At 41.5% G+C, this 27,201-nt stretch overlaps 1 protein-coding gene and 1 long non-coding RNA gene across 4 annotated transcripts in view; one reads left to right on the top strand and one right to left on the bottom strand.

The window, feature by feature from the left end:
• The window catches only part of LOC113524274 (low-density lipoprotein receptor-related protein 1B), a 192,050-nt gene that overhangs the window by 14,929 nt on the left and 149,920 nt on the right, over window positions 1-27,201 (top strand). For all 3 annotated transcript variants that reach the window (XR_008300987.1, XM_053229489.1, XM_053229490.1), the window contains exons 2-3: window positions 6,993-7,106; window positions 21,530-21,664. Coding sequence is in view for 2 of the 3 variants with exons in the window: in XM_053229489.1 (XP_053085464.1) it covers window positions 6,993-7,106; window positions 21,530-21,664 (249 nt within the window). In the remaining variant the exon portion in view is untranslated. The remainder of the gene's footprint in view (window positions 1-6,992; window positions 7,107-21,529; window positions 21,665-27,201) is intronic.
• On the bottom strand, window positions 393-21,015 carry LOC117596051 (uncharacterized). Its single transcript, XR_004577214.2, has 4 exons — window positions 20,495-21,015; window positions 8,144-8,306; window positions 1,583-1,672; window positions 393-1,461 (listed from the first exon to the last, which is right to left on the bottom strand). It is a non-coding gene; the product is annotated as an uncharacterized LOC117596051 (long non-coding RNA).

Genomic DNA, 27,201 nt, shown 5'->3' with positions numbered 1-27,201 from the left:
AAAAAAAAAAAAACACACACACACACACAAATGTCCTTGTGGGGACAAGCCAAGGTCAAAACTGTCAGATATTGCTATCCGTGTGGGGATATTTGGTCTCCATCAAGATATAAAAACATGCTCATACACTCACACACACTCAGGTCATATCAGTCAGTGAGAAATGGGGAAACGAAAGATAGAGGCTTGTAATGGATGAGTGAAGTGGTTTCACCATCAAGAGTGTTTTAATTTTATAAATCTGCTTCTGAAAACTATTTTCTCTCTCTCTCTCTCTCTCTCTCTCTGTCTCTCTCTCTCTGTCTCTCTCTCTCTGTCTCTCTCTCTCTCTGTCTCTCTCTCTCTCTGTCTCTCTCTGTCTGCTGTGTGTAACTGATACACACTCAGCCTGGTGGAGCAGATTAGTGTGATAATGACGGTTCTACGTGAGAGGTTTGAGAGAGGCAGAATAGCAGAGCATGAAACAAAGTTTATTTTAAAATGAGTGTTTGGTGAAAATTAAAATCTCTTCCTCGTCCTCTTCACAGCTGCTTTAGTTTATTAGTCATGACTCGTAGTCTACTCTAGTTTTCCACTGCAGTTACAATGAGCTGATGTAGCTAATGAGTAACATATCCTGCGGTTCAGCTCGGCGTTCGGCTCAGTAACATCATTTGTACACAAGCGATTTCATAAAACAGCAGAATGTATTTAAAAATGCAAATGAATCATACAGCTGCAAGCAGCAATTAAGGGGGCCAGGCACTTTCTGTCACCAAGCCATCGGGACCATCAGCGTTTATTCCCTCTTTATTTACAGGCAAAACATCAAACTGCTGATGAGATATTGCCTCACTTCCTGTTTCAGGAACTCACGTCATTTTTGTTAACTTTACATGAAGTGATTAAATATACATGGCAAGTTTGGGGTTTGATGTGATGGCAGATGTCTGCGAGTGAAATGAAAAAGTGAACGCTCCTGTGTTCCAAACAATCTCCTCTACTGTTTTCTTCAAACTTGTGAAAACGAGTGATGCGATGTCTGAGTGCAACTGTGTCTATTTTAGCTACAAAGGCTTTGATTCATTATTTCTACACAATTCACCATGACGTCAGTCACTCAGAATGTTCATGATAATTGGACGATGCACCGTACATGAACGTGTTTCACTGTGATTTTCCCATCATGCAATGCTTCAGTTTCATTGTTAAAAAAAAAAAGTTCAGGATGCTTCCTGCTGTTCTTTCACAAACCAAATTCAAATAGGGAAACATTTAAAATCTAAAAGTCCAAACAGCGAGACTGTAATTGCTGCCTGAGACATGAAAAGCACTTTTTTTCCTGATTCTTCTCCCTCCTTTACGCTGCTCCTCTAATTCACTTACTGTTGTTTTATTGAGTTTTTCAGCAGAAACCATCTGCCACCACACCAGAATTTCCTCAGGTCTTTCTCTCACTCATCGGCTGCCTTCTTTCGGCTTCTGAGAAGAGAAGAGAAGAGAAGAGAGACATCTGTCCGTTTTGTGTCTCATTATTTTGTGGAATAAACCGGCAGCAGCTGTAAGCGGAGTGTAACACTGATTCCCATTCCGTCACACAAACCTTCCCATTTTCTCCACTTTCACTCCCACGTCCATTAAACACAGCCGTTAATACAGATCCAAGAAACCACGATGACGTCACAGCTTTCTGCTACACACACACACACACACACACAAAAGTTTTATTGGGTGTTCTGATGCTAAATTACCCATCATGCATCACTGAAATGAGAGCTAATGAACATTTTACACACTACAGAAATAAACATCTGTGACATTAACATGAACATAATAACTCTGCTATTTAGTGTTTAATAGATGTGTGTGTGTGTGTGTGTGTGTGTGTGTGTGTAAAGGCAGCAATCTTTACAGGAGCTTAGCATATTTAATTAACCTTCAAGTACCTAGGATTAAAAAAAACTGAACATAATTAATAATAATTAATCAATTGTACTTACTAAATAATTAAAAAATTAATTTTATCATTATTCAATAAATAATTAATACATTAAAGGTGCATTAGGTAAGATTAGTCTTTTTTTTTTTTTTTTTTTAAGGATTAGGTCTCTTAGGTGGGTTTGACATTTGACATTTGATTCCCGGCCCATTTTCACGAAGCTCCGCCCCCCAGGAAGTCAGTTTTCCAAGTGGATTTGTTCAGTGAATTATCACAGGTTTGCTCAGTGAGTCAGTTTTCGAAACAACACCGAGCCAATAAAGTGTTCGGCTCGTTAGCTGAAATTAGCTTTAACTGTAATGTGCTGTTTGTTGGGCTTCGTGGTGCTGTTCTGGTGATTACTGTGAAGGAGAAATAAAAACAAACTGTAATCTACCAGGAGAACGACACAAACAACTGAACTCTCAGTGAATCAGTACGCCAAGGGGAGTCAAAGCGGAGTCGGATTCTGTCAGGGAGTCGGATTCTGTCAGGGAGTCGGATTCTGTCAGGGAGTCGGAATTCTGTCAGGGAGTCGGATTCTGTCAGGGAGTCGGAATTCTGTCAGGGAGTCGGAATTCTGTCAGGGAGTCGGAATTCTGTCAGGGAGTCGGAATTCAGCACAACACTGGAGCAAACACACACACAAACACACAAACACACAAGTGTATTTAATCACTTTCTGACTTTCATCACCATTCCCATTGTTTGGAAAGTGTTAGATTTTACACTTTATTGTAACCTATTTAATCTATTTAGTCAAATAATTAAAAAGTTTTTTTTTTTTTAATCATTTTTAAATCATTTTCACTCTGTTAAACTGATGTTAATTATATGCGTGTGTAATGTTAGATTTTCTGATTTCACATTAATGAACTCGAAACATTCTCCGTTGACTGGGACGGAAAGCGAGAGCAAGATGAGAGAACACGTGAGATGGAGGAAGGGGGCGGGGCTTCCAGGAAGCGTCCGTTAATATCGGAGAGTTTAAAACACTTACGCAACTGTCAATCATTCCTGATTCTGCTCTTAGAGAAAGAAGACTGCTCTTATCCTAATTTTGAGTGATAACTCGTACTAGCGTAACTCCGATGTTAAACGCAAAATGCACAAATGTTGTTAAAGGATGGTCATCTAATCTAATCTAATCTGATCTAATCTAATCTAGTCTAATCTAATCTAATCAGAGTAAACATCACTGTAATTGTGGCAGTGTGATATTGTGTAGAAACGATTAAATCGTTATATAACACAAGCTTAGTACCTCTTATCACTGTTATTAGCTTACTGAAATGTTTTTTAAAGATAATAATAATAATAATAATAATAATAATAATAATAATAATTGTATCAAGGACTTGAGAAAGTAAAACAAGAAAATGAAGTAGCGAATGTCAGTACATGACTTTTTCATTGCTGTGCTAGTGTGAGAGTTATTAAAATTAAAATGTGTGGATTGTAAGGATCAGAAATGTTCCTGTCAGGAGCGCCGGCTCCGTCGGCTCGCGTACAGCAGGTTCTTTAGTTCTCGCTGAACGATGGGAACATATTTTAACAACCGCCGTTTCTCTCGCCGAGGCGCTCGGGGAGCTGTTTGGAACAGAACGTGTGAGAAAGACGCTGAATTTTAACAGCTGATGAATAATTCATGCTTCCTAGTTGGAGAAATTACACTAGCAGAGACCAAAAGTTCATCTGCCTCTGTGTGTGTGTGTGTGTGTGTGTGTGTGTGTGTGTGTGTGTGTGTGTGTGTGTGTGCGCGAGACCGATGGACAGTCTGAGGAAGAGAAAGTGTACGATTGTTTTAGGTGTGTTGCTGTAGATACATTTACACTCAGCCTAATAATAAATAATAATCAGACAATAGAAAGTCTTTATGATGAAAATGAAACGTGTTTCAGAAGATGGTGCAGAGACGGAGAGTGAATTATTCTTCCAATCCCGAGCGTCGTGTGAAAGCGCTAAAGCGAAGACGTCATAACGGAGACATGGAGGATTTATGATCTGCTTGTAGTAAATGATGATGGTGTAGCGAGTGTGTGTGTGTATGTGTGTGTGTGTGTGTGTGTGTGTGCATTAAGGGTTACGTTCCAAATAGCAGTATGAAGTAGCACTAGCTCTGGTCTACGTAGTTCACTAGCATGTGGTTTGTGACGTAGCTACAGACCTGGGCGGGTCTAACACGTTATCGTTTCTATAGCAACAGCTCATTCACAGGGGCGTGTACAGCAAACGCTCCGCTAATAATATTAAAGATATGGGGAAGTTTTCTCAAAGTAAGATGTTTATTTAATCATGTATGGAAGGAGTCTCCAGTGTCAGCGCTTTGTAACAGTCAGAGGTAAAGCTGGAACTTGAAGTTTTCCCACATCTTCAGAAGTTTACGCTTCTTTGCCGTTTCTCGCTAACATGCTTCACAAGCTGCAGTTTTTGTCTTAAAGAAAAAAAAAAGGCTGGTGAGGGAACGAGTGTTTATAGCTGCTATAATGTAAGCGAGAACAGGAACTAACTCGTTTCACGAACACCGAGTGTAAATATAAACGGATAAAAAGCATGAAATGAATACATTTAAAAAATGCGAGTTGGTAAATTGCTGTGTTTAAGAGGAATAAAAGACTTGGGGATGTTCTGTTATGTTCTCTCACACACACACACACACACACACACACAGAAAATTAGAGCAAGAACAGAAGGTAGGAGAAAGGCAAATCAAGAAAGCAGAGAGAGAGAGATGGAGAGATGGAGTGTGTGTGTGTTTGTATGATCTACTTTATCTCGGGGTTCATTCGGTCAACACTCAGCAGGTGAGATGATGAAATTCTGGAATGAGTTCTACACAGACGCACACGCACACACACATGCACGCACACACACACACACACACACACACACACACACGCACGCGCACTGTGTGAACTTCCTAAACTGCTCCTCCAGGTTGGTTAGTGTGCACTTTGTACTTCATCACATGCTTTACAGAGCAGAAGAACATTTATTATGATAAAGCAGTTTCCATTCCACTGTTCCACCTCAGTCATGGGCTGCGTCCCAAATCACATACTAGTGATCCAGAGGCTAGGCTTTGTCAGCACAGCATGCTAACTGTGCTACGTTCTGTTGAGGAAACAGTGGAGAGAAGCTTGTGCTGTACTGCCGTCCCAGCTCGACCCTGATCTCCGGTTTCTGTCTGTGTGGAGTTCCACATGCTCTCCCTGTGTGTGTGGACGGGTTCCTCTGGGTTCTCCGCTTTCCTCCCACACGCCAGCAGATGGACTGGCTCCAGGTGGTGGAGGATCCGGAGTTTATCCCGGGAATACTGTGCGTCAGGCAGGAATACACCCTGAATGGAACTTATTCACTCCATAGGTGTGACGTTCCTGAGTCACGGATCGCTACGAAGCACTGGAGACTCCTTCCATAGATGTGAAATAAACGTCTCTGTAAATAACAACACATTTCTAATATTATTAGTCTTAGATTATGTGGAGCGTCCGCACTTACTATCCACAAAGGAGCCTTATGTTTAAATAAATAAATAAATAAATAAATAAATAAAGTTTGGGAGCCGCTGCTTTAAGTGCTCGAGTCTCAGATCAGTTTTTATAACTGACTAGAGGAACATCTCTTCTCTACTGACACAACGTACAGACTTTTCCCCCAGAGTTTATTATAGAAATTCAACACTCACTAAAAAGCAGGAGACAGAAATATTCCTGATGGTGGGAACGGAAGGAAAAATCCCACAATCAGAGACGGGGTTGTGTTTGTGAGGAAGCGATTTAGCGAGCGGAGACGCTGAGAGCTAGCGCAGTCGTAAAACCGATAGCTTCCCTGTAAATAGCTTTAAAGCGAAGAGAGCTTACGGGTTTTATTCAACTCCAGACTGTGAACGAGGGAATAAAAGTTCTGTTGTTTAAAATGGAGAGTTACTCCTGCTGTTCTCAGTGAGGAATAAATCATCATTCCGTCACTCACTCTGAGATTCACAGTTTCATCAAAATAACAGAGAGAAGTCTAAAGGAAAGATGGAGGTGTGTTTCTCTCTGTGGATTTATCCTTTTCCTGTTACACACACACACACACACACTTCCCTCTAGCGCACCCTGCTAACCCGGAGGCTATCCGCTTCCTGTACTGTAATGTGTACTGTGTTAGCTGCATTAGCGTCGTAGCTCCGGTGGCACAGTGAGGAAGTGGAGGTGTGGCTGAGACGGCTGAGGAAGCGTTCTGAGCACGAGGCCGTTTCTGACCGTTATTTAAGCACAGATTCAGGAACTTCAGTGAGACTCGTTGCCGAGGGAAACGCTTCTCTCCGCTTCCTCTGGTCTGATTTGTTCAGCAGTGATGCTACGTGGATTTTTTTCTTCCTTTCTTGAGTGACATCACAACATGAGACTTTAATCTACTCGTTTATTAAACTTTCATTTACGCTGTATACATATTTATATCATCAGAATATGTATAGCTGGTTCATTTGCATACGGCATGCATATTCATAAACCTCATATTAAATATTCATGTTCAGCTTAATCTTAAGCATCTTGTTCTCCTCCGCTCTCTCCTGTCTCTCTATCCATCACTCCTCTCTTCCTCTATCCCTCACTCATTCTCATCTTTTCAACACTTCTCTTTATCACTCATCCATCTTTTATCATTGGCATTATCTCTTCATTTCCTCTCTTCCGTTCACCATCACTCCATTCATATCTCTATCAATTCCGTCTCTCTGTTTTTCTTCCTCTCTGTTCATCATTCTGTTTCCTCTCTGTCTTTCCATTCTATCCTTATAACTCTACCTTTCTCCACCTTAATTCTCTCCTTTCTCTGCATCTCTCCATCATCTCTTCCCCTCCTTCTATCACCCACCTCCACTTATCTTTCTCTTCCATTTCTCTTCTTTTATTCTTGATCTGTCATTTATTCTTTCACTGTCCTTATCTTTCTCCATCTCCTCCACTCCATCCATCCATCCATCCTACCTCTCCCTCTCTCCTCTTCTTCCTCCCCCTCTCTCTCTCTCTCTCTCCATCCCCAGTGTGTGATGATGGAGAGTTTCTGTGTGCAGACGGACGAGTGTGTGTGACAGAGAACTGGCTGTGTGATGGCGAAGCAGATTGTCCAGATTCTTCAGATGAGACGACGTTTCGCTGTGAGTTTACCATCATCACACTCATCACACACACACACACTCACACACTCATCTCTCTCTCTCTCTCTCTCTCTCTCTCTCTCTCTCTCTCTCTCACACACACACATCACACTCATCTCTCTCTCTCTCTCTCTCTCTCTCTCACACACACACACACACACACACACACACATCACACTCAGCTCTCATCACAAACACACACTCATCACTCACAATCATCACACACATCACACAGTTATATCTCTCTCACACACACTCATCACATTCATCACACTCATCACATTCATCTCTCTCTCACACATTCATCACACTCATCACACACACTCAGCTCTCATCACACACACACACACTCATCACACTCATCTCTCTCTCTCACACAATCACACACTCATCTCACAAACACACACACACATCACAATCACCTCTCTCACACACACACACACACACGCACGCACACACACACACACATTACAAACTACATCCTCATCACACACATCACACCTCTAACTCTTCATACACTCACATGAAGAACATTGTTTATTTAATCCATCTCCATCAGTGGAATGAGGTTGGAGAACTTCCTCTCAGTGCACATGAACAGGACCAGGAGCAAAAGCCAGAGGTCCTTCTTTAAGAAGGTCCACACCACCGAACTCTTTCTCATGTTCTACCAGACCACGATATCTACTGTGCTGTTCCTCACGGCTGCAGGTTCATTAAAAAGACCCTGAACAAACTGAACAGCAGCGTGTCAGGAAGGCGGAGTCTGCTGGGACTTGAAGTCTGAGCTCTGCAGAGGCTCTGTGGAGGAGGAGGAGGATGGAGAAGTGGACCAGCTTCTAGCTAACATCACTTCCTCCACTACACAGCACGCTGGAACAGCTCAGGAGCATGTTAACCCCTTACGGTTCGTCCAGTCTACAGTACTGAGCGTTGTACACGCAGGTTCTGGGCCAGCAGTCGTGTGAGAAATGTTACTGTTAATCAGCTGTACGGCTTTTTCACAATAACAACTACAACGCATTTCTACCTGTTACCTGTTTATTTTTTTCCACCAGCACGTTCCTTACTCCACTGCAGTCATTCCATCTGCACTTCGGGAAATCCTCGTGAATTAGGAATTACAGTAACCTGTTTGTGAGGAGGCGTAGGAAGAAATGTTCATTCTTTCATCCTTTCAGCTTCATTAAACACGGCTTTCTGAAAAAGAAGAATCACAAGACGAAGACGAGTCAGGAGAGGATGACAGTGAAGCGTCTAGTGTTTATTAACACTCATTTCATTCTAACAAACAAAACAGAGGAAAAGAAAAGAGGACAAGAAGAGGAGAGAGAGAGAGAGAGAGAGAGAGAGAGAGAGAGAGAACTCTCTCTCTACTGCACGTCTGCTAGATACAAAACAAACCCTTCACTGCTTTAATCCCAACGCTTTAAGCTCTAACTCTTTATACCTTCGGCTCTACACATCACTTTTCCTTTCAGCTTATAATGAGAACATGAGAAATACTGGCCATGTACGAGATTCGCCATAAATATAGCTCTGAAAATTTTTTTAAAAATTTTCTTAAAGGAGAAGAAAGATATTTATAGGCTACAAATATTTTATAATACATTTTCCTTTAATTATTTTGTGTGTTTTTTACTTTTTTAGAATAGGCTATCATACCTCGAAAATTTCAAACTGTAACATCCCTGGCAGACACACACACACACACACACACACACACACACACACACACACACACACACACACACAGGGGTGGAAAGAGAGCTGATAATGTTTTTGTGAGGAGGGCAGAGTTGCACTGCTCACTCTGTAGGCAGCAGCAAGAACAAAGATAAAGTGAGGTGAAGCGTGTGTGTGTGTGTGTGTGAGAGAGTGTGTGTGTGTGTGTATTTCGGTTGATTGAAGACCCACTAGGCTGCCGCATTTTCGATCTAAAAACAAAATGTTCATTGCTGTGTAAATGTATTTGCCCCTTCTTGGTTTTCCCGAATACATCCTTATCTGTCACGCTGTGTGGTAGAATAGTAGACAAAGTGAAGCTGAGTAAATAAAAAACACAATTTTAAAGTTGTTTGATTTATTTAAGGCACAAAGTTGTCTAAGACCAATACCACCAGTGTGAAGAGGTTAATAAGTGGTTCCATGACCTTTAGCAGCAATATCTGCAGCCAGACCCTCCCTGTAATGTGATAGAAGTCTTCTACAGTGCAGTGGAGGAACATTGGTAGGATTTGTGAGTGTGAGCTGCTCGTATCAGCTCCAGCCGCAGCGTCTCTGTGGGGTTCAGCACAGGCTTTCTGATTGGGCCATTTTTCAGCCATTCAGACGTGCACTTGCGTTTATGTTTAGGATCATTGTCTCGTTGCATAAAGCAAATTACGCTTCAGCTTTAAACTCACATACAGTTGACCGGATGTTCTCCTTAAGAAAATTCCCATCCTTCAAAAATGTCTAGGTACTAATACCATCGTACTACCGCCACCATGCTTCACCGTTATCATAACGTTCTTACTGTGATCTGCTGTATTTTCAGCGCCTGCGTTATGCACTTTTAGAGCAATATCACAAAAGGTTTCCGATCATCCAGGAGAGACGAGGAATGATGTTTCTTTTGCTTAGCAGCGTTTTCTTCCACCTTACTATTCTCACATGAATCCTATTTTTGAACACTGACATTAACTGAAGGGGGAAATGTCTGCAGTTCTTTGAATCTAGTTCTTGGATATTTTGTGGCTACTTCTCAGAAGGTTCACTGCTTTTCTTCTCCATTCTTCTCTCTGTAAGTCTTCTCCATGTGGAAAGTGCGGGTTATAATTTGTGCAAAAGGTACAAAAGGTGCAAAAGAACCTAAAATTTGTATTCCGTCACTTTCCCTTTGTCTAAAAAGAAATAATTAGCAGCTGTGTGTTTGTGTGCGTGACTTTAGGAGCCTTGTCAAGCCCAGTCTCGGAGAAATCCACTTTCTGTTCGAGGACGTGTCAAGCAGAGAAAATTGATGATTAAAATTAATGATTAAACTTTGAGGACTTCTCCAGCAGGCGTCCAATCAGAAGCAAATTTAAAAAACCGCACACACTCTATTTAAATTAGCTTCTCCCTGCAATTAACACGGTGCATTTAAATGGGGGCGCTGACTCGTGAAACAAGAACAGACTCGTTATTACAATTCAGACTCGTTAAGCTTGATTGTAATCGCAACAGCAGAGGACACACAAATCAATTCTGATGCTGTGACACGTTAACTGGCTTTTTAGGGAAAACAGAAAACACTTCATATGGATAATAATAATTCCAATTATTATTATTATTATTATTATTATTATTATTGTTTTCAGCTTTGGTTTCTCAAACACAACACAAGTTCATGTTAATAATAAATATTGTAATTGTATCAGCTCGTGACTGAAAATAGAAACACACTCATGCATTTAGATGAAGTTTTAGATGTTAGTGTAGCCTGCTTGTGTTTAGCTTTAAACTTTTTTCTACTTTCTAAAAGAAGCATCTTCTTCTAACAAAAATAATGAATATATTTCAGGTTTTAAATTATTTAAATTTAAATAATAAAAACAATGAAATGTATAAAAAATTTAATTTAAACTCTTAAAATAAATAATGAAATAATTGTAATTAATATCAAAAAGATTCAAAAGAAATGATTTGATGAAGCTCTAGGAATCCAGTGTGTTCCTGTAGTTTTTATATTTTTAGCAGTAGATGGAGTCTTACATCATCAGTTAACACTCGCTATGTTTTTCTCTAAAATGGTCCAGAATAAGGAACCTGTTGTTGTCCTTAAATTAAGCAGATATCATCTCAGTAGTTTGAAAGCTGCTGAAAGTGCAGCCTGCGTGGCTGTGTGTACTGAAGCGTGCTGGATAACAGTATAGTGCGTGTTGAGTACCGTGTTAAACCCTATAGCTGATTAACATTATTGTTATTATGAGTGTGTAACAGAATGTTAATGTTCTTTGCATGACCTCCTTCTTCTCAGTGGGATTTTACACCCAGCTGCCAAACAAAGCACCACAAACACAAAACAGATGGTTTGATTCACTCAAGCAAATGCAATCCCAGCCGTCCTGACACAACTGAGGAGCTTTACTGGGACTTGTGTAGAGCCAGCAGAGTAAAGCCTGCAGTAAAGCACAGTCTGTACATCACTGCGCTAAGACCTCGAAATGTCAACTACAGGCTACACAGTGTGAGGAGACGCTGACCATGAGACGACTCGCAGAAAAAACACTGAAGCACTCTCAGCCAGAATGACAAAGGGACAAAGAGAGAAATAAATGAGAGAGAGAGAGAAGTGCTGAATGTCCCCAACAGCTCACTGGACTGACAAACTTTTCCATAGTCATCAAAAGCAGAATTTTATCCATTATATCCTACACTAATCCCACTATTGTATCCTACACGATATTGAGATTAGTGTAGGATAATGAGATTCCTGTCGGATAGAGAGATTAGTGTTTGGTAATGAGATTAGTTATGGACAATGGGATTAGTGTCGGATAGAGAGATTAGTGTAGGGTAATGAGATTAGTGAAGGATAGTGGGATTAGTGTAGGGTAATGAGATTAGTGTCGGATAGAGAGATTAGTGTAGGGTAATGAGATTAATGAAGGATGGTGGGATTAGTGTAGGTAATGAGATTAGTGAAGGATAGTGGGATTAGTGTAGTATAGCAAGATTAGTGATGGACAACGGGATTACTGTAGAATAGTGAGATTAGTGTAGGATAGAGAGATTAGTGTCGGATAGAGGGATTAGTGTAGGATAGCGTGACTAGAGTAGGATAGCGGGATTTGAGTAGGATAGCGAGATTAGAGTAGGATAGCGAGATTAGAGTAGGATAGCGGGATTAGAGTAGGATAGCGGGATGAGAGTAGGATAGTGAGATTAGTGTACGATAGCGGGATTAGAGTAGGGTAGCGGGATTAGAGTAGGGTAGCGGGATTAGAGTAGGGTAGCGAGATTAGTGTAGGATAGCGGGATAAGAGTAGGATAGCGAGATTAGTGTAGGATAGCGGGATTAGAGTAGGATAGCGGGATTAGAGTAGGGTAGCGGGATTAGAGTAGGGTAGCGAGATTAGTGTAGGATAGCGGGATTAGAGTAGGATAGCGAGATTAGTGTAGGATAGCGAGATTAGAGTAGGATAGCGAGATTAGAGTAGGATAGCGAGATTAGAGTAGGATAGCGGGATGAGAGTAGGATGGCGGGATGAGAGTAGGATGGCGGGATTAGAGTAGGGTAGCGGGATTAGAGTAGGGTAGCGGGATTAGTGTAGGATAGCGGGATTAGAGTAGGATAGCGGGATTAGAGTAGGATAGCGGGATTAGAGTAGGATAGCGAGATTAGAGTAGGATAGCGTGACTAGACTAGGATAGCGTGACTAGACTAGGATAGCGGGATTAGAGTAGGATAGCGGGATGAGAGTAGGATAGCGAGATTAGTGTAGGATAGCGGGATAAGAGTAGGATAGCGAGATTAGTGTAGGATAGCGGGATAAGAGTAGGATAGCGAGATTAGTGTAGGATAGCGGGATAAGAGTAGGATAGCGAGATTAGTGTAGGATAGCGGGATTAGAGTAGGATAGCGGGATGAGAGTAGGATAGCGGGATTAGAGTAGGATAGCGGGATTAGAGTAGGATAGCGGGATTAGTGTAGGATAGCGGGATGAGAGTAGGATGGCGGGATGAGAGTAGGATGGCGGGATGAGAGTAGGATGGCGGGATTAGAGTAGGATAGCGGGATTAGAGTAGGGTAGCGGGATTAGAGTAGGGTAGCGAGATTAGTGTAGGATAGCGGGATTAGTGTAGGATAGCGAGATTAGTGTAGGATAGCGTGACTAGACTAGGATAGCGGGATTAGAGTAGGATAGCGTGACTAGACTAGGATAGCGGGACTAGAGTAGGATAGCGGGATTAGAGTAGGATAGCGGGATAGTGTAGGATAGTAAGATTAGTGTAGGATGGTGAGATTACTGTAGGATGGCGGGATGAGAGTAGGATAGCGAGATTAGGGTAGGATGGCGGGATTAGTGTAGGATAGCGAGATTAGGGTAGGATAGCGGATTTAGTGTAGGATGGCGAGATTAGAGTAGGATGGTGAGATTACTGTAGGATGGTGGGATTAGTGTATGATAGCGGGATTAGTGTAGGATTGTGGGATTAGTGTAGGATGGCGAGATTAGTGTATGATAGCGGGATGAGAGTAGGATAGTGAGATTAGTGTAGGATAGCAGAATTAGTGTAGGATTGTGGGATTAGTGTAGGATAGCGAGATTAATGTATGATAGCGGGATTAGTGTAGGATGGCGGGATTAGTGTAGGATGGTGGGATTAATGTATGATAGCAGTATTAGTGTAGGATTGTGGGATTAGTGTAGGATTGTGGGATTAGTGTAGGATGGTGGGATTAGTGTAGGATGGTGAGATTAATGTATGATAGCGGGATTAGTGTAGGATAGCGGGATTAGTGTAGGATTGTGGGATTAGTGTAGGATTGTGGGATTAGTGTAGGATGGTGAGATTAATGTATGATAGCGGGTTTAGTGTAGGATAGCGGGATTAGTGTAGGATGTAGGAGTTCCTAGTGTAGGAACAGAATGATGGGTGAATATGAGAACAGTGAAGGTATGGAGGAATACTCTAGAAAGATCTAGTGTGGGTTTTATTTACAGATATTGTTAGTTGAGCTAATGTAGCACTAATTCCACATCATACAGTAGAAGGAGTTTGTGGTCTTGAGGAGGGTGATGAGGGCAGAAAGCACACACACACGCACACACACACACACACACACACACACACACACACACACACACACACACACACAGTTCATTAAAAAAAAAACTGAAAGTCCTCAAAATACAGCAGTGGATAATGAAGGCAGCTAGTTCTGTGTTTTACTCTCTACATGTTAGCAAAACTAAAGAGAGTCTCTAAGGAGGATGCATTTCTGCTGAAAATTAATCAGCCTCACCCGCTGTGATGCCTCATGCTAACTCTCTGGTTCTTCTCTTTTTATTTCTGCTAAATATGGACAAACATTCCCTGTCATCAGCCTGACAAAGCTCTGCTTTGTGCTGTATAATTATGTATACGGCTCTTATTTACGTCCAGGAAACAGCGTGTTTTTCTCACCTGCTGCTTTGTATTGCTACGATTTCACAGACTGCCTCGGGCCACCAGCAGATACAGACATATTTATTTAAAATTGATTGAAAAAGACTTTCAGAGGCTTTGCTGTTTTATTTTATTGAGTTATCAGTGTATGGTTCCATTTTGTGGTCAATATTATCAGTTTTCTGAGAATTGAATTCCTTAAAATCATATCAGTTGACTCTTAATAGTGAACTACACGCTCGTACACATTTATACGCTAACCACATTATTCATCTTTTATTCTTAGATTGAAACATTATTATTTACTTTATAGCACCGGCCGCTCCGAGTGGACCAGCTGTGGCTGGAAATCGGAACTTGCTGATATTAAAAGCCAGGATATGAAACAATATTCTGTTTTATGGTTTTTTTGGTATTTTTTTTGCTTTGCAGATGTCTGAGGTGGTGTGTTATTTCCAACAACATAACAGCTGTGACGATCTGCCAAATCACAGTCGCTATCACACACGTTCTTCTGCTTAAATCACATTCATAGAGGAATATAAAAAACTACATTTTCACCCTCTTGTTTGTCTGAACTTTTAACACCACAGAGATCACAGCTAAGCTTCCACAAATCAAAATGCCACACGGTTTTAACTCAGGATTTCACACAGAGTTGCTGTGTGAATTAAGCAGATGTTTGTGTTAAAGTAAGCTATTTTAACTTACTAATAAGTTATAATATCTCTCCAAAAAGAGCTGTCAGTCATTCTGCACTAAGGCGGTGAGGATGATAAAGAGACACACAGACTACACGTCGTCTTCAAGTCCAAAAGTTGCTGGTATTCAGAGTCGGGTTACGCAGCTGCGTCAGTGGATTTATTAAAATCACCTGCATGTAGTTCACACCTCTGAGACTGCCAGATTTTTCTTAATGAGAAGCGTCCGAGACGGAGGTTTTAATCGCATCTAAACAAACTTTTAAACCCATATTGTAGTTACATTAAACTATCAGACAGTGGTGCTGGACTTAACTCAAGATCAGAATCGAGCGTATCTGAGACACACCTCTGTTTTAGACAAACTCCGCCCATGTGTGCGTAACCTTCACGTAACTTCTGAGTAAAGTGTGTAATTACCTACCCTAGGCCCTAACTTTGTGTTACCCTTTAAATACCACATTCCGATTGCTCAAGACATTTATCCTCAAGGTTCTTTCTAGCGTTCTTAAGATATGAATCATCTTCGGATTGAAATATCACTTCTATTTAAAACATTATTTTCCAGCTGCTGTTAGAATAACAGTACAGAAGAGCAAAGTTGCTGCATTGCCTTTCCAAAGGTCAAGAGTACTTTTTTTTTATTTGGCTTTACAAAGTTTTTTTTTTTTTACAAGTATCAATGCCAAATAAATGTTTTATAACTTATCATACTGCCCTGTCTATGATGCCTGAGAAGGTTTTCCTGGACTACAGACTCACGACTTGGCAAACAAGCACCAACCAAGGTAGACTGATGATTGCGTCATACCTTCTGTAGAATGTTGGTCTTCAGTTTATGAAAATGATAACACGCTGATGGACAACACGCTTGGACGAACCGTCTGTGTAAAAGAAATAACTCTCCACACCAGGAGGGGGCAGTAGTCTGTGTTAGTCAGAAGGTCAGAAGGTGTTGATTAATTTTCTCTAACAGCAGCTCTGGCAGTAGCGCAGCTGCAGATCACAGGTTTATATTACTGCGCTAGCTCTAATATATAGCTGCTATAATGTAAGTGAGAACAGGAACTAACTTGTAACTGTAATTATATATGGATTAAAAAAATATGATGTTCTTTAATTAGGTAAGCATTCACTGATATGATTTGTCAAAAAAAAAAAAAAAAAATCAACAAATCAAATAAACTAACAAAAATAAAACAGCAGAAAGCGTTAAAGTAAAGAAAACAAGTCGTTTAAGCTGAATTCGTAACGTAAAGGAATAAATGAAATAATCATCAAATAGATCAAGTAAGTCAACATTTTTCTTTCTTCTTGAGTGCTGTGTGTCTGTCACACAATTTATCAAGTGAAGTGCACGTCTGTTCTTTTTCGCACCTCCCACTGAGCTTTAATAGCTGTGACTGCACACACCATCAGCTGCCTGCCTCACTGACATGAAAGATTTATGTTTTTTCCCAACCACGTTATTTGTCATGCAATGACGACAACGTGGTCTCCAAAAAGCTTCTTTGGTTCCGAGTTTTATTTCTGAATGATGTATGGTTCCCGAGAAAAAGGCCCACAGATATCTATTCTGGTGCAATGACAGCAGATATTTATATAAGCTGGAGAACATGTTGCTTCATACGGATGTTAGAGATTCTGTTCTACTGGCTGAAGGCACCAACATGGAGCCAAACGTTCATTAACTACAGTTATAGTGAAGCAGCGTCGTTGGAACAGGTTAGCTACTTCTACATTTCTGAATAGCTAGCCAGCTTGGTAATTAGCTTCTGGGACTTAATAAAATAAAGTATATCTTGTTAAACACCCGGAGATATAATCTCCCCAGCGGGTCCCGGGTCTGCCCTGAGGTCTCCATCCACTGGGATGTGCCTGATACGGCTCCGTGAGGTGCCCAAACCACCTGCACGGGCTCGTCTTAATTAAAACTTTCATTGGTCAAAATCTCCAGAACACGTGGCATTTCTGCAGCTCTACAGCTCTGCCCTTTGGATCAGTTTAGCGGCTCGTATCTCTGCAGACGAGTCGATTCAGAGTCGAATCACTTCCTCACTGCTGGAGTTCACCTGAAGGCGGACTGAGACCACATCACTCAGGTGATCTCTAAAGGGGCGATCACACTAGACCTTCAGCGGGCGAAATTTCTACCAAGACCGCCGTGAATATGGGCGGCAACAGGATGTGACATCATGTGCCAAGGCGTTGGGTTTTTTGTTTTCCATGCATCATGGATTTCGATGTGCTTCTCTTTTGATGTTGATCTTATATTCCTTTAAAGCTGTGTTGTATAAAATGGGATGGTGCGACACCACCGCTTTAATCAGTGCTTCCTCCCTCTTCCTCCACCGTGAGGGGTCGATCTTCTGTTGGTCACACATCTTCACATGATACGAACTTGCAGGTCAGAGTTCACCATACTTGAACTTTGGAAGGCAGTGAAATGTGAAACTTCTTCCCACTGAGCTTGTGTTTCTGGTCTCCAGTGTTCGCATGCGTACGAATGGAAGTCAGTGGAACTGAAAAGTCTAGCGTGACTGCCGCTTAATCCGAGCGCGAGTGCTGTGTTCTCACCTGCCTAAAGGACCACGCCGAGTCGGAGAACACACCACGGTTCAGTATAAACACTGCAACATATTTTGGCTGTGGTCTCTTACACCACGCTCCGATCAGAGCGTTCTGTTTAAGCGTAGATTATCGGCTCTGGTGACTCGAGGTGTGTGACAGGAACTCAGGAGGAACTCAGACACTTCCATAATGACAAGAAGATTCAGGTTCGTCTGCAGTTTCTAATTTCAAGGTTTAAATTCAGATCTGAAAGGGTTCATATTCTATACAAAAAAATAAAAAATAAATAAATAAATTGCACTAGAGAGCCACTGGGTGCTAAAAAGCTGTTGTCCAAGTGTGAAATTGCACCATTCATGGTGAGGAAGCTGCAATGTCCAGCTGGCAGGACGATTATACTTATGATGCTGGGAGGAAACTTGAGCATGTCGCTTAATTAGACACTTAATTGTCAGTGGGACTGACTGGGTTATTTTTACACAACAATATGTGTGTTAAGTGTGAGAGACGGCTCATAATTGGGAGTTGCTAGGCAGCCAATTTGCATTAGACTCTCCGCAATACACATTTATGCAGCTGTCTCACACCACTCGGAGACGGGAAAATAAAACCTGTCAGTGTGAAGAACCAAACTGCCAATAAACATCACAGATTCCACAACCGTTGCTTAAATAATCATAAATCATAAATCATATGTTCTACTTAATGTGGTGGTGCAGTTCCTGAGCAGTTCCTGATCAATAAATTAGCCAGTTCATCAGTAAACTCTAACTAAAGCTTTATTACAACATTTTTACTGAAGAAAAATGTAAAAAAATAAAAAAACGAACACAAATTGGTAAGTTAATGAATTCCCAGCCACAAGCTTCCAATCATTCGATTCTGTAGAGCAGCTGGCTTGTTAGGAAACTACATTTTACTTTAAATGTCAGTATTTTCTGAAGCGAAGTGCATCAGAGTGTGATGCTGTGACTCATCTACACTTCTCCAGTTTGAGTCTTACAAATAATAAACTATTTTAATTGGAAATTTTGAGATAAACCTCATTAAAATCTGACACAAAATGGTCAATTAACAAGGTTTCAGGTAGAGCCTCTGGCTTTTCCTTCTCAAATACACCTAAAATCAGATCAAATGACACGGAACAGTAAATTAATAACTGCCAGGAATATGAAAAAGTGCAGTTAGGAGGTTTGGAGAAGGAAAAAGGAGAAATGATTTGTGAACTTGTGATATTTTTAAACACTTCTCCTATTCCTTTGATTCAGATAATCAATTGCGTTGTCCATTAACTGTGTTTTTTTTATTTCTATGAATTAATTATTTGAGCAAAAGAAAAAGCATTAAAAAGTAAAGGAAGTGTTAAGCTCCTGAAGTGCTAGAGGAGCGTCTGACACACAGCTGAAATGTTGCTACGTCGTGTTTGAGCGGAAAAGCTAAATTCAGATAAATCTAGGCTGTAGGGTGAAGTTCTGGGTGCGCAGAGAGAAAACGGATTAAAACGACGTGACCTTTTAAACACTTTCCCATTTCATTAGAATCTGTTAATCAGTTGGCTTGTTAAACTATTTTAAACGCAAAGTGTTAAACGCAATGAAAAGCAGCGTAAAATGGTAAATTAATGAAAGCCGCTCTGTTAAGCCGTCAGCTCATTAGTACACAGTTTTATCGTGAATCTCGGCGCTTATTGAATGGAAAAGCATCGAGAGCTAACACGAAACGGTGTTAAAATTCCCAGGTACGTATACACGGGTGCAGCTCCAGGGCCAGAGAGAGCGAACGGAGAAAGCAGAGGAGATACTCTGATATTTTTACACACATTCTGTTTGAGGAAAGTGGGACGGACCTCTGTTCACTCGATGCTCCTCTCGAGACCTTTAGTAAATAAGACAGGAGAGAAAGAAACCGCAGGGGATCGGAGGGAGAAAGAGGAAACGAGGGACTTATTAAAGCCCAGCGATCTCCCTCCGATACCTCATTAAGATCAGAATCAATACAGTAGTGCTGGTACTTGACTTTTCTTCCCGGTGGTTCTGCAGAAAGGCCACGGATAAAATAAAATCATGGCTTATTCTCCTGCATGAAACTTTATTCACTGGTGGATTCAGTCAGGTCCAAAAGTCGGAGTGTACCACCAAGAGCTGCTGTTATTTCATCAGTTATCTCCACATCTGTCTTCATCTGGTCATGGGATCTAAGAGCGCCCTGGCCGTCCTTCCAGAGACGCGGAAACCCCTGATGAATTCACAGCATTGCTTTAGTGAGATAAAGATGAAGTTTGCTGTGTAAAGCTGCACGTATCAAGCATCAGTCTACTGCATCAGTGTGTAGATAGCGTGAGTAGCGTGTTCTGCTCAGTTCTGCTGCTGAGATCAGGGTTTATTTTTCATACTTAGTAATGATGTGTAGAGTGATGATTCAGACCCATGCTGGAGTTTAAGCACTAGTTAATCCAGCTCATCTTCACTCCACACATCACTCCTCACGTTCCTCAAGATGAACGAGCTTTGGGACATGCCAGTGTTGTTGGACTTCTCTCCTGCTCAGTACACACACTCTTAATATTCCTGAACACTTTGTGACTGTACTATTGCTGCCTAATTAGTGTGAGAGTTTTCAGTTAGTTTTTGTGTTTCTTTTTAATGGAGATAACTTCAAAGATGGTGTGAATGAACAACGGTTTATCCTCCACCTTCAGACATTACTGGAGGTCGACTACATCTTGTGTTTTACTTTGTACTCTATATCATGACCCACTAAAGAATCACCTAAACCTACAATGAACAAAACAGAAAATGTCTTGCCTTGGGTGGTGCAGTGGTGGTGTTGCTGCTTCATGGCTCCAGGGTCCTGTGTGGAGTTTGTGTGCATGTTCTCCTCATGTTCCTGTGGCTTTCATCCCACCTCCCACAAACATGCTAGTAGGTGGAATGATGATAAATTCCCCTGTGTGTGAATGAGTGTGTGTGTGTGTTGTACCTCGTGATGAACATCGCCCAGCGTTCCCGGGAAAGACTCCGGCTTTTACTCCACCCTGATCAGGATGAAGCGCTCAGTGACTGCGAGTGAGTGAATTTCTCGATGTGTATCTCGCACACTAACTCCTCTCTAACAGAGTTTCAGCTTTCCACTATTTTTAAACCCTGACCTCTGTGTACTAGTGTGTGGAGGTTCTACAAAGCACTTCTGTACATTGCTCTGGATAAAGACATCTGGTAAATGCTATAAATATCAATATAACTATAAATCCAGCCCAGGAGCCTGGATAAAAACGGCTCAGGTTTAATTTGGAAAGATCTTCATTTGGGTCACTAAGTGTCGCATTTGTGCTACCTCAAGCCTGTTCTGTGAGCTCGGCCTAATTTCAGGCCCCATCAGGTGATCGGTGTTAAGAAATGACAACAATTAACACTGTGTGTTAGGATTAGTGGCACAGCACTCCTAGGTTTTTATTCAAGTTATCCAAGTTAACATCATCAGGCAAAACAATAACTACAAGGAAAAAAAACATACAGTTATTATCATAAAACAGCAGAATAATAACAAAAAAGGGAGTAATCAAGCAAATCAAAGAAAGAAGGAAGAAGAAAAGCAAAAAAAACAGAAAGAAAAACTGAAAAAGGAAGAGAGCTTCATCAGCCACAGGTCTCTCAGCTCCAGGTGAACCTGCTGATAGACCATAACGAGGCTCCGCCCCCAATTCCACACCGCAAGAAGAGCACGCTCACACTTCTCTTTATTTCTGTTTCTCTCCTTATTTTTCTTTTTACTTCATATCTCTCTCTCTTTTTCTCTTTTCCTTCTCCTCACTTTATCTCACTTTATTTCTGTCTCATTTGGCCTCACTCTTTCTTCCCTTTCTTTCCTCTTTCTTTACCTGCACCACATCTTGCTTTCTCTCTCTCTCTCTCTCTCTCCCTCCCTCTCTCTCTCTCTCTCTCTCTCTCTCTCTCTCTCTCTCTCTCTCTCTCTCTCTCTCTCTCTCTCACTCTCTCACTCTCTCTCTCTCTGCAGGCTCTCAGGTCGAGGTGTCCTGTCCTCTGAACCACATGCGGTGTGTGGGTACGGGGGTGTGTGTGTCGTTCGCTCAGGTGTGTGATGGTGTGACAGACTGTGAAGACGGAGATGACGAGGGCGTCCACTGCAGAGGTGAGATCACACTCTTCACCACTTTACTGCAAACCCGTGTGAGTTCCTGCCTCTTCCTGTTCTGCTGAGTGTTCTCAAAATGCATCACATTTACACCACAGCGCTGCTCAGTTCTCCATTCTGATTGGTCAGGAGGCGTTGATTAGTTTTCCCACATCTTCAGGACAGAGGAGTTTACGCTTCTTTGTGGTTTCTTGCTAAAACGATGAGGCTGATGACTGTTTATAGCTGTTATAACGTAAGTGAGAACAGGAACTAGCTTGTTTAATGAACATTAAATGTAACTATAAATGGATAAATTTGTTCTTTAATAGATAAATAATGTAATCATTGGTAAATTGCTGTGGTATAAGAGGAATAAAACACTTGGGGATGTTCTGTTATAGGAAAATAATCAACTCTGGTTCATCACACCACCCCGTCACTCAGTATTTTACTGTAACACACACACACACACACACACACAGATACACACACACACACAGAGTGTTTATTATTGATCATACGTAGATTTTTCTCGTGTTGTACAGAGATGAAGAAATGTGATGAAATAGGAATAAATTACTAAAATACAGGTTAAGTGTCAAAAGCAATCATGTCTTAAACTATTAAAAAACCATGAGCAGTATTTTTAAGGATGTAGATTATAGTGAGGTGTGTGTGTTTGTGTGTGTGTGTGTGTGTGTGTGTGTGTGAGAGAGGTGTGTTAAGAGGCTGAGGCAGTGATTTATGGAATATGAGTTAATCTGAGCTTTTGGTGAGGGTTAGTGTTATTAACATGAGAGGTTCAGCAGGAACGCTGTAATGAGGTGTACAGAGACACTGAGTCAGAGAGGAGCTCCACCTGCTCATGACCTCCATCACCAGCCGTGTGTGTGAGTGTGTGTGTGTGTGTGAGAATCCCATGCAGTGCAGTTTATACCCTGTACTTTGGAGTCTATAACAGATTTAATATAGTAGCTGGATTGCAGTCCATTTCTCAGTTGCAGTTGATATTGTGCTGGTTTTTACGTTATGAGTTTTGTGGGTTTTTTTACACGTGTGTGTGAACGTTTTTCGAGGCTGTAGTTTGGGCTCCTGAGTGGCGCAAAAGAACAGAAAAACGTTCAGCCCACCATCCAGATCATGAGTTCGCTGCTGCAGCCGTCTGAGGGCAGGAGTCAAGAGCAAAAGTGTGTGTGTGTGTGTGTGTGTGTGTGTGTGTGTGTGTGTGTGTGTGTGTGTGAGAGAGAGAGACCACCAAGCTGCCACTGCTGGGCCCTTGAGCAAGGCCCTTAACCCTCAACTGCTCAGTTGTATAAATGAGATAACTGTCGCTCTGGAAAAGGGCGTCTGCCAAATGGCGTAAATGTGAGCGTCTGTGAGCTCGTTCATGCAACACAGGGCAGATAAAATGGAGGAAAAAGAAAAACCCAAAAGAGAGTGTATCTTGAAGTAGTGTACGTGTTTGGAGACTCGAGCTGGGTGATAAGACGATGGAATCAGATATCAGTGATGTCTAAGATGTAATCAGCACTAATCCCTGACACACACTCGTTATGGAGAACTAGATGGGTGTGATATTAAACAGCTCAAATCTTTACGACATGTTTACTAATCCTACAGATAATAATAAAAGGAATAAAGTTAATAATAAATGAGCAGAAGCAGCTGAAATAAAACTCATGAAGCAGCTGCATGTGAGAGAGCGAAACGAGATATTTATTTATTATAAAAGCTTTTTATCAGTATAAAATCAAACTAAAACTTTTTTTATTTTAACTTCCTGATGATGAATGTGATGGATTGAAGTTGTGTGTACGTCCTTATCGGGTTCTCCCTCTCGGCTCTGTGATCGGACCGGGTGTAAGGGGCGAGCGCGGCGCCCATGACGTGATCTGGCACTCGGCTTCTGGTTTTTGTAGCTTTTAGACTGAAGGTGTGTGTTATTTGATTGCAGCTGTTAGTGTGGGTGTAATGAGAATGAGGATGGAAAAGTAGTGATGATTAATATTAAAGCAGCTGCTGATTCAGTCTGAAAGATAATTAAAGATAATTAAAATAAAAACGTGTCATTGTGATCTAGCTGGCTGTCTTTGTGGTGTGTTCCAGCTGATCCACTCAGTTTACATGAGCTGTAGTATTCCCTCATTTTCCAGCAGAGTGTTTTACATTTTCCAGCAGGGTTTTAACAGCTGTATTAACAGGAAATTAATTATTACAAGCAAAGAGACATGAAGAACCTAGGAGTTTAAAAAAAAAAAAAAAAATCGCCTGCTGGTTTTTAGCTGATCTAGTGTCATAAATAATAAAACATTTTGAAAATGAAACTCGGCGCGTGCTGAAGATTTCACTCTGGCTTCGGTTTTTACCTTTTAATTAATTAGTGTAATTACTCATAACATTCTACAACTGAGCCTGGAATGATTATACTTAAAAACAAATAGATAAAGCACACACACACACACACACACACACACACACACACACACACACAGAGATAGAGGTGTTTGATAATGACTTATTGTCTGGTGAGAAGTTTTTCTCTCGGGTGTTTAATTACAGCTGGTAGAAATGAACAGGCGAGAGCATGCATCATCTTCACCTCACAGTGACCTGCTCTCTCTCTCTCACTCACACACACTCACACACACACACACAGACACACACGCTAATAGAAGAGCCCCGAGGAGTGTACAGTTTTAGAATATTTACACTGTGAACATTTCCAGCATTTGACATCTGATCCGTTTTTGGCTGGAGAGTGGAAAAACAGATGGAGAGAAGCGCACTCTTCCCTGCAGCGTCTTAAAGAGTAGTGTGTGTGTGTGTGTGTGTGTGTGTGTGTGTGTGTGTGTGTGTGTGTGTGTGTGTGGAGTGAAGTGTGCCATCAGATATGATTCACATAAAGACTCATTTTGAGAGAGAGTGAGTGAGTGTGTAATTTAGGTGTGTGTGTGTGTGTGTGTGTGTGTGTGTGTGTGTGTGTGTGTGTGTGTGTGTGTGTGTGTGGTTATGGTAGGCCAGGTGTGTGTACTGTTTGATCTCTGATTCATGGAGAGTGATTCATTCCTCCACTTGTGGGTTTTATTATCATATTAATGACGGGAGGACTAAATTTACTTCCTCTCTCTCTCTCTCTCTCTCTCTCTCTCTCTCTCTCTCTCTCTCTAAATGTTAGGGTTTCAGCAGTCCCACATTTCTGTGTTACTTAATAGAATAGAATGAATTTCTAATAAAACGTTAAAACACCATTTTGGGACATGAACTTTGACTACAGAGTGGAACAGATTTTTTTTTTTTTTCTCTCCTTCCTCTTTCGTGTCTGTCGTGTGTGTGTGTGTGTGTGTGTTTCTCTCTCTGAGTTAGTGTTGAGTGTAAGTGGTGAAGTGAAGTGTTGATTGGACACTGAGGGCAGCGTCGGGTTTCACAGGTACACCTCCATCTCTCTGTGTGTGTGTGTGTGTTTTCTTCTCTCACATCTGCACACTGCACTGTGACTGTGTTTTTGTTTATTTCTTTATAAGGTGTATACGAGTTTTTTTCTATAAAGAACGTACAGCTCGGTTCTCTGTAGTTGGAGAAGTTGGAGGAGTTGCAGCAGGCAGGTGATGAGGTTCATCGTCAGACGCAGGAGCTTGAAGTAGTGTACGTGTTTGGAGACTCGAGCTGGGAGATAAGACGATGGAATCAGATATCAGTGATGCCTAAGATGTAATCAGCACTAATCCCTGACACACACTCGTTTAGAGATGGATGGAGAACTAGATGGGTGTGTGATTAAACAACTCAAATCTTTACAACATCCTCTGTCTGTGTTTTGGTGCAATGAACACGAACCCTTTCAATAAGTTTCAATACATTTAAAAACTCCGCTTCCATTGTTTTCAGAAGAACGTGAAAAGCGTATGTTTGTGGAAACGCTTGCGTCTGCACGAGCCTGTACGTGTCGTCGTGTGTGTTTAGCGTGTGTTCTGAGTGTGCTAGGACTCGGTGTATCAGGATCGGCTCGTTCCTGTGTGCGCTGTAATTTTTTGGAGAACGTGTTAGCAGTTTCATTTCACTTCGTTTTATCATCACACTATTACGCTGTGAGCTCAGGAGCGTTTTCACATCAATAGTGAATGTTCATGTTGGAGATTTTTTCCACAGCGCTCCTCATGTAGGCAGGAGTTTTTTATAAAGTTATTAAAATCAAAGTGATTAAAGTGATTAAATCTTTTTTTTAATAAATTTCCGTGTGTGTGTGTGTGTAGGGCTTGAGAAAGCAGGAGGGATGTGAGAGATTTCTAAGCCAGACTTTAGGAGGTACTGAACTAGTACTGAATATTAACTGCTAAGTGAGAAACTAAAAGACTCATTCAAGGCTTCTTAGGTTCCAGATTCTTCGTTTTTAATTCTCTAAAATGTAGTTTGAGTTTCAAATTCCTTACTTCCTATTTTCTGTTTTTTCTTTCCAAGCTAAGCTCCTTAGTGTCTCGTGCTTTAGGTTACACTAGGTGTGTGTGTTAGCAGCTTGGTGAGAAGTACAGCTCGGCCTGCAGAGGTGGTGATGGTCTCAGAGGAGAAAACGAGAAGCACAGCCATGTCATGATGATGATGATGATGATGAAGATGATGATGATGCAGCACACAATAATAAGTTGCAATTGTGAATGTTCCAGCATGTTGTTAGCGTCCCTGCATTTTGTGTGTGCGTGTGTGTGCGTGTGTGTGCGTGTGTGTGCGCGTGAGGTAAGCAGCGTGTGGAGCTCCTGAGAGAGAACTCCAGCTCCAGTCACAGGGCAGTGTGAGGACACGGTGTCTATTTTTAGATAAACTAAAAGTAGTGTGTGTCGCATACATCCCATAATGTGTTCAGTGAAAATGTGGGGGGAAAACATGCAGGTGAAGAACAAGAGAGAGAGAGAGAGAGAGAGAGAGAGAGAGAAGTGAGGAACTGTGAAAGAGAGGGACAGAAAGAAAAAATGAGATGGGGGGAGACAGTGAGATGGTGATACAGAAAGAGCAGGATTGAGTGAGCAACATAAAGAAAGAGATGAGACAGACGAAGAATGAGTGAGGAAGAGAGAGAGTGAAGCGAGAGAGCCACGGAGACATAATGAAAACTGTTTGACATAAAGAGTAGGAGAGAGAGAGAGAGAGAGAGAGAGAGAGAGAAGTAGTGAACAAGACAGAGAGGGGGAAGACTGACAGCATGAAAGAAGGAAAGCAAGACAAGTGTAACGTGTCGTTTTTGGTTAGTTCTCGAGTTGACTGAGTGAAATATTTTAATAATGATGAATCCATTACACACACACACACACACACACACACACACACACACTCCTCCTGCAGTGTGATCGTAATGAAAAGCTGGAAATGTGCTGTGGTGTGAAAGCGTATCTCCTGCGCCTGTAGAGACGATGAAGAGATGAAGAGATGAAGAGATGAAGAGGAAGTGAAGGAGATCAGCGCTGTCTCTCTCCAGAACGTCGTCCTGATGATGCGTTTATTTATTTCCGGTCAGGTCCAGCAGTCTGAGTGTGTTTCTTTATTCCGTCTCTCCTCAGCACTAA

The sequence above is a fragment of the Pangasianodon hypophthalmus genome, chromosome 25 (assembly GCF_027358585.1).
Source record: "Pangasianodon hypophthalmus isolate fPanHyp1 chromosome 25, fPanHyp1.pri, whole genome shotgun sequence".
Taxonomy (NCBI): domain Eukaryota; kingdom Metazoa; phylum Chordata; class Actinopteri; order Siluriformes; family Pangasiidae; genus Pangasianodon; species Pangasianodon hypophthalmus.
Note: the sequence above shows the minus strand (reverse complement) of the source record. Positions and strands in the feature narration are given on the sequence as shown.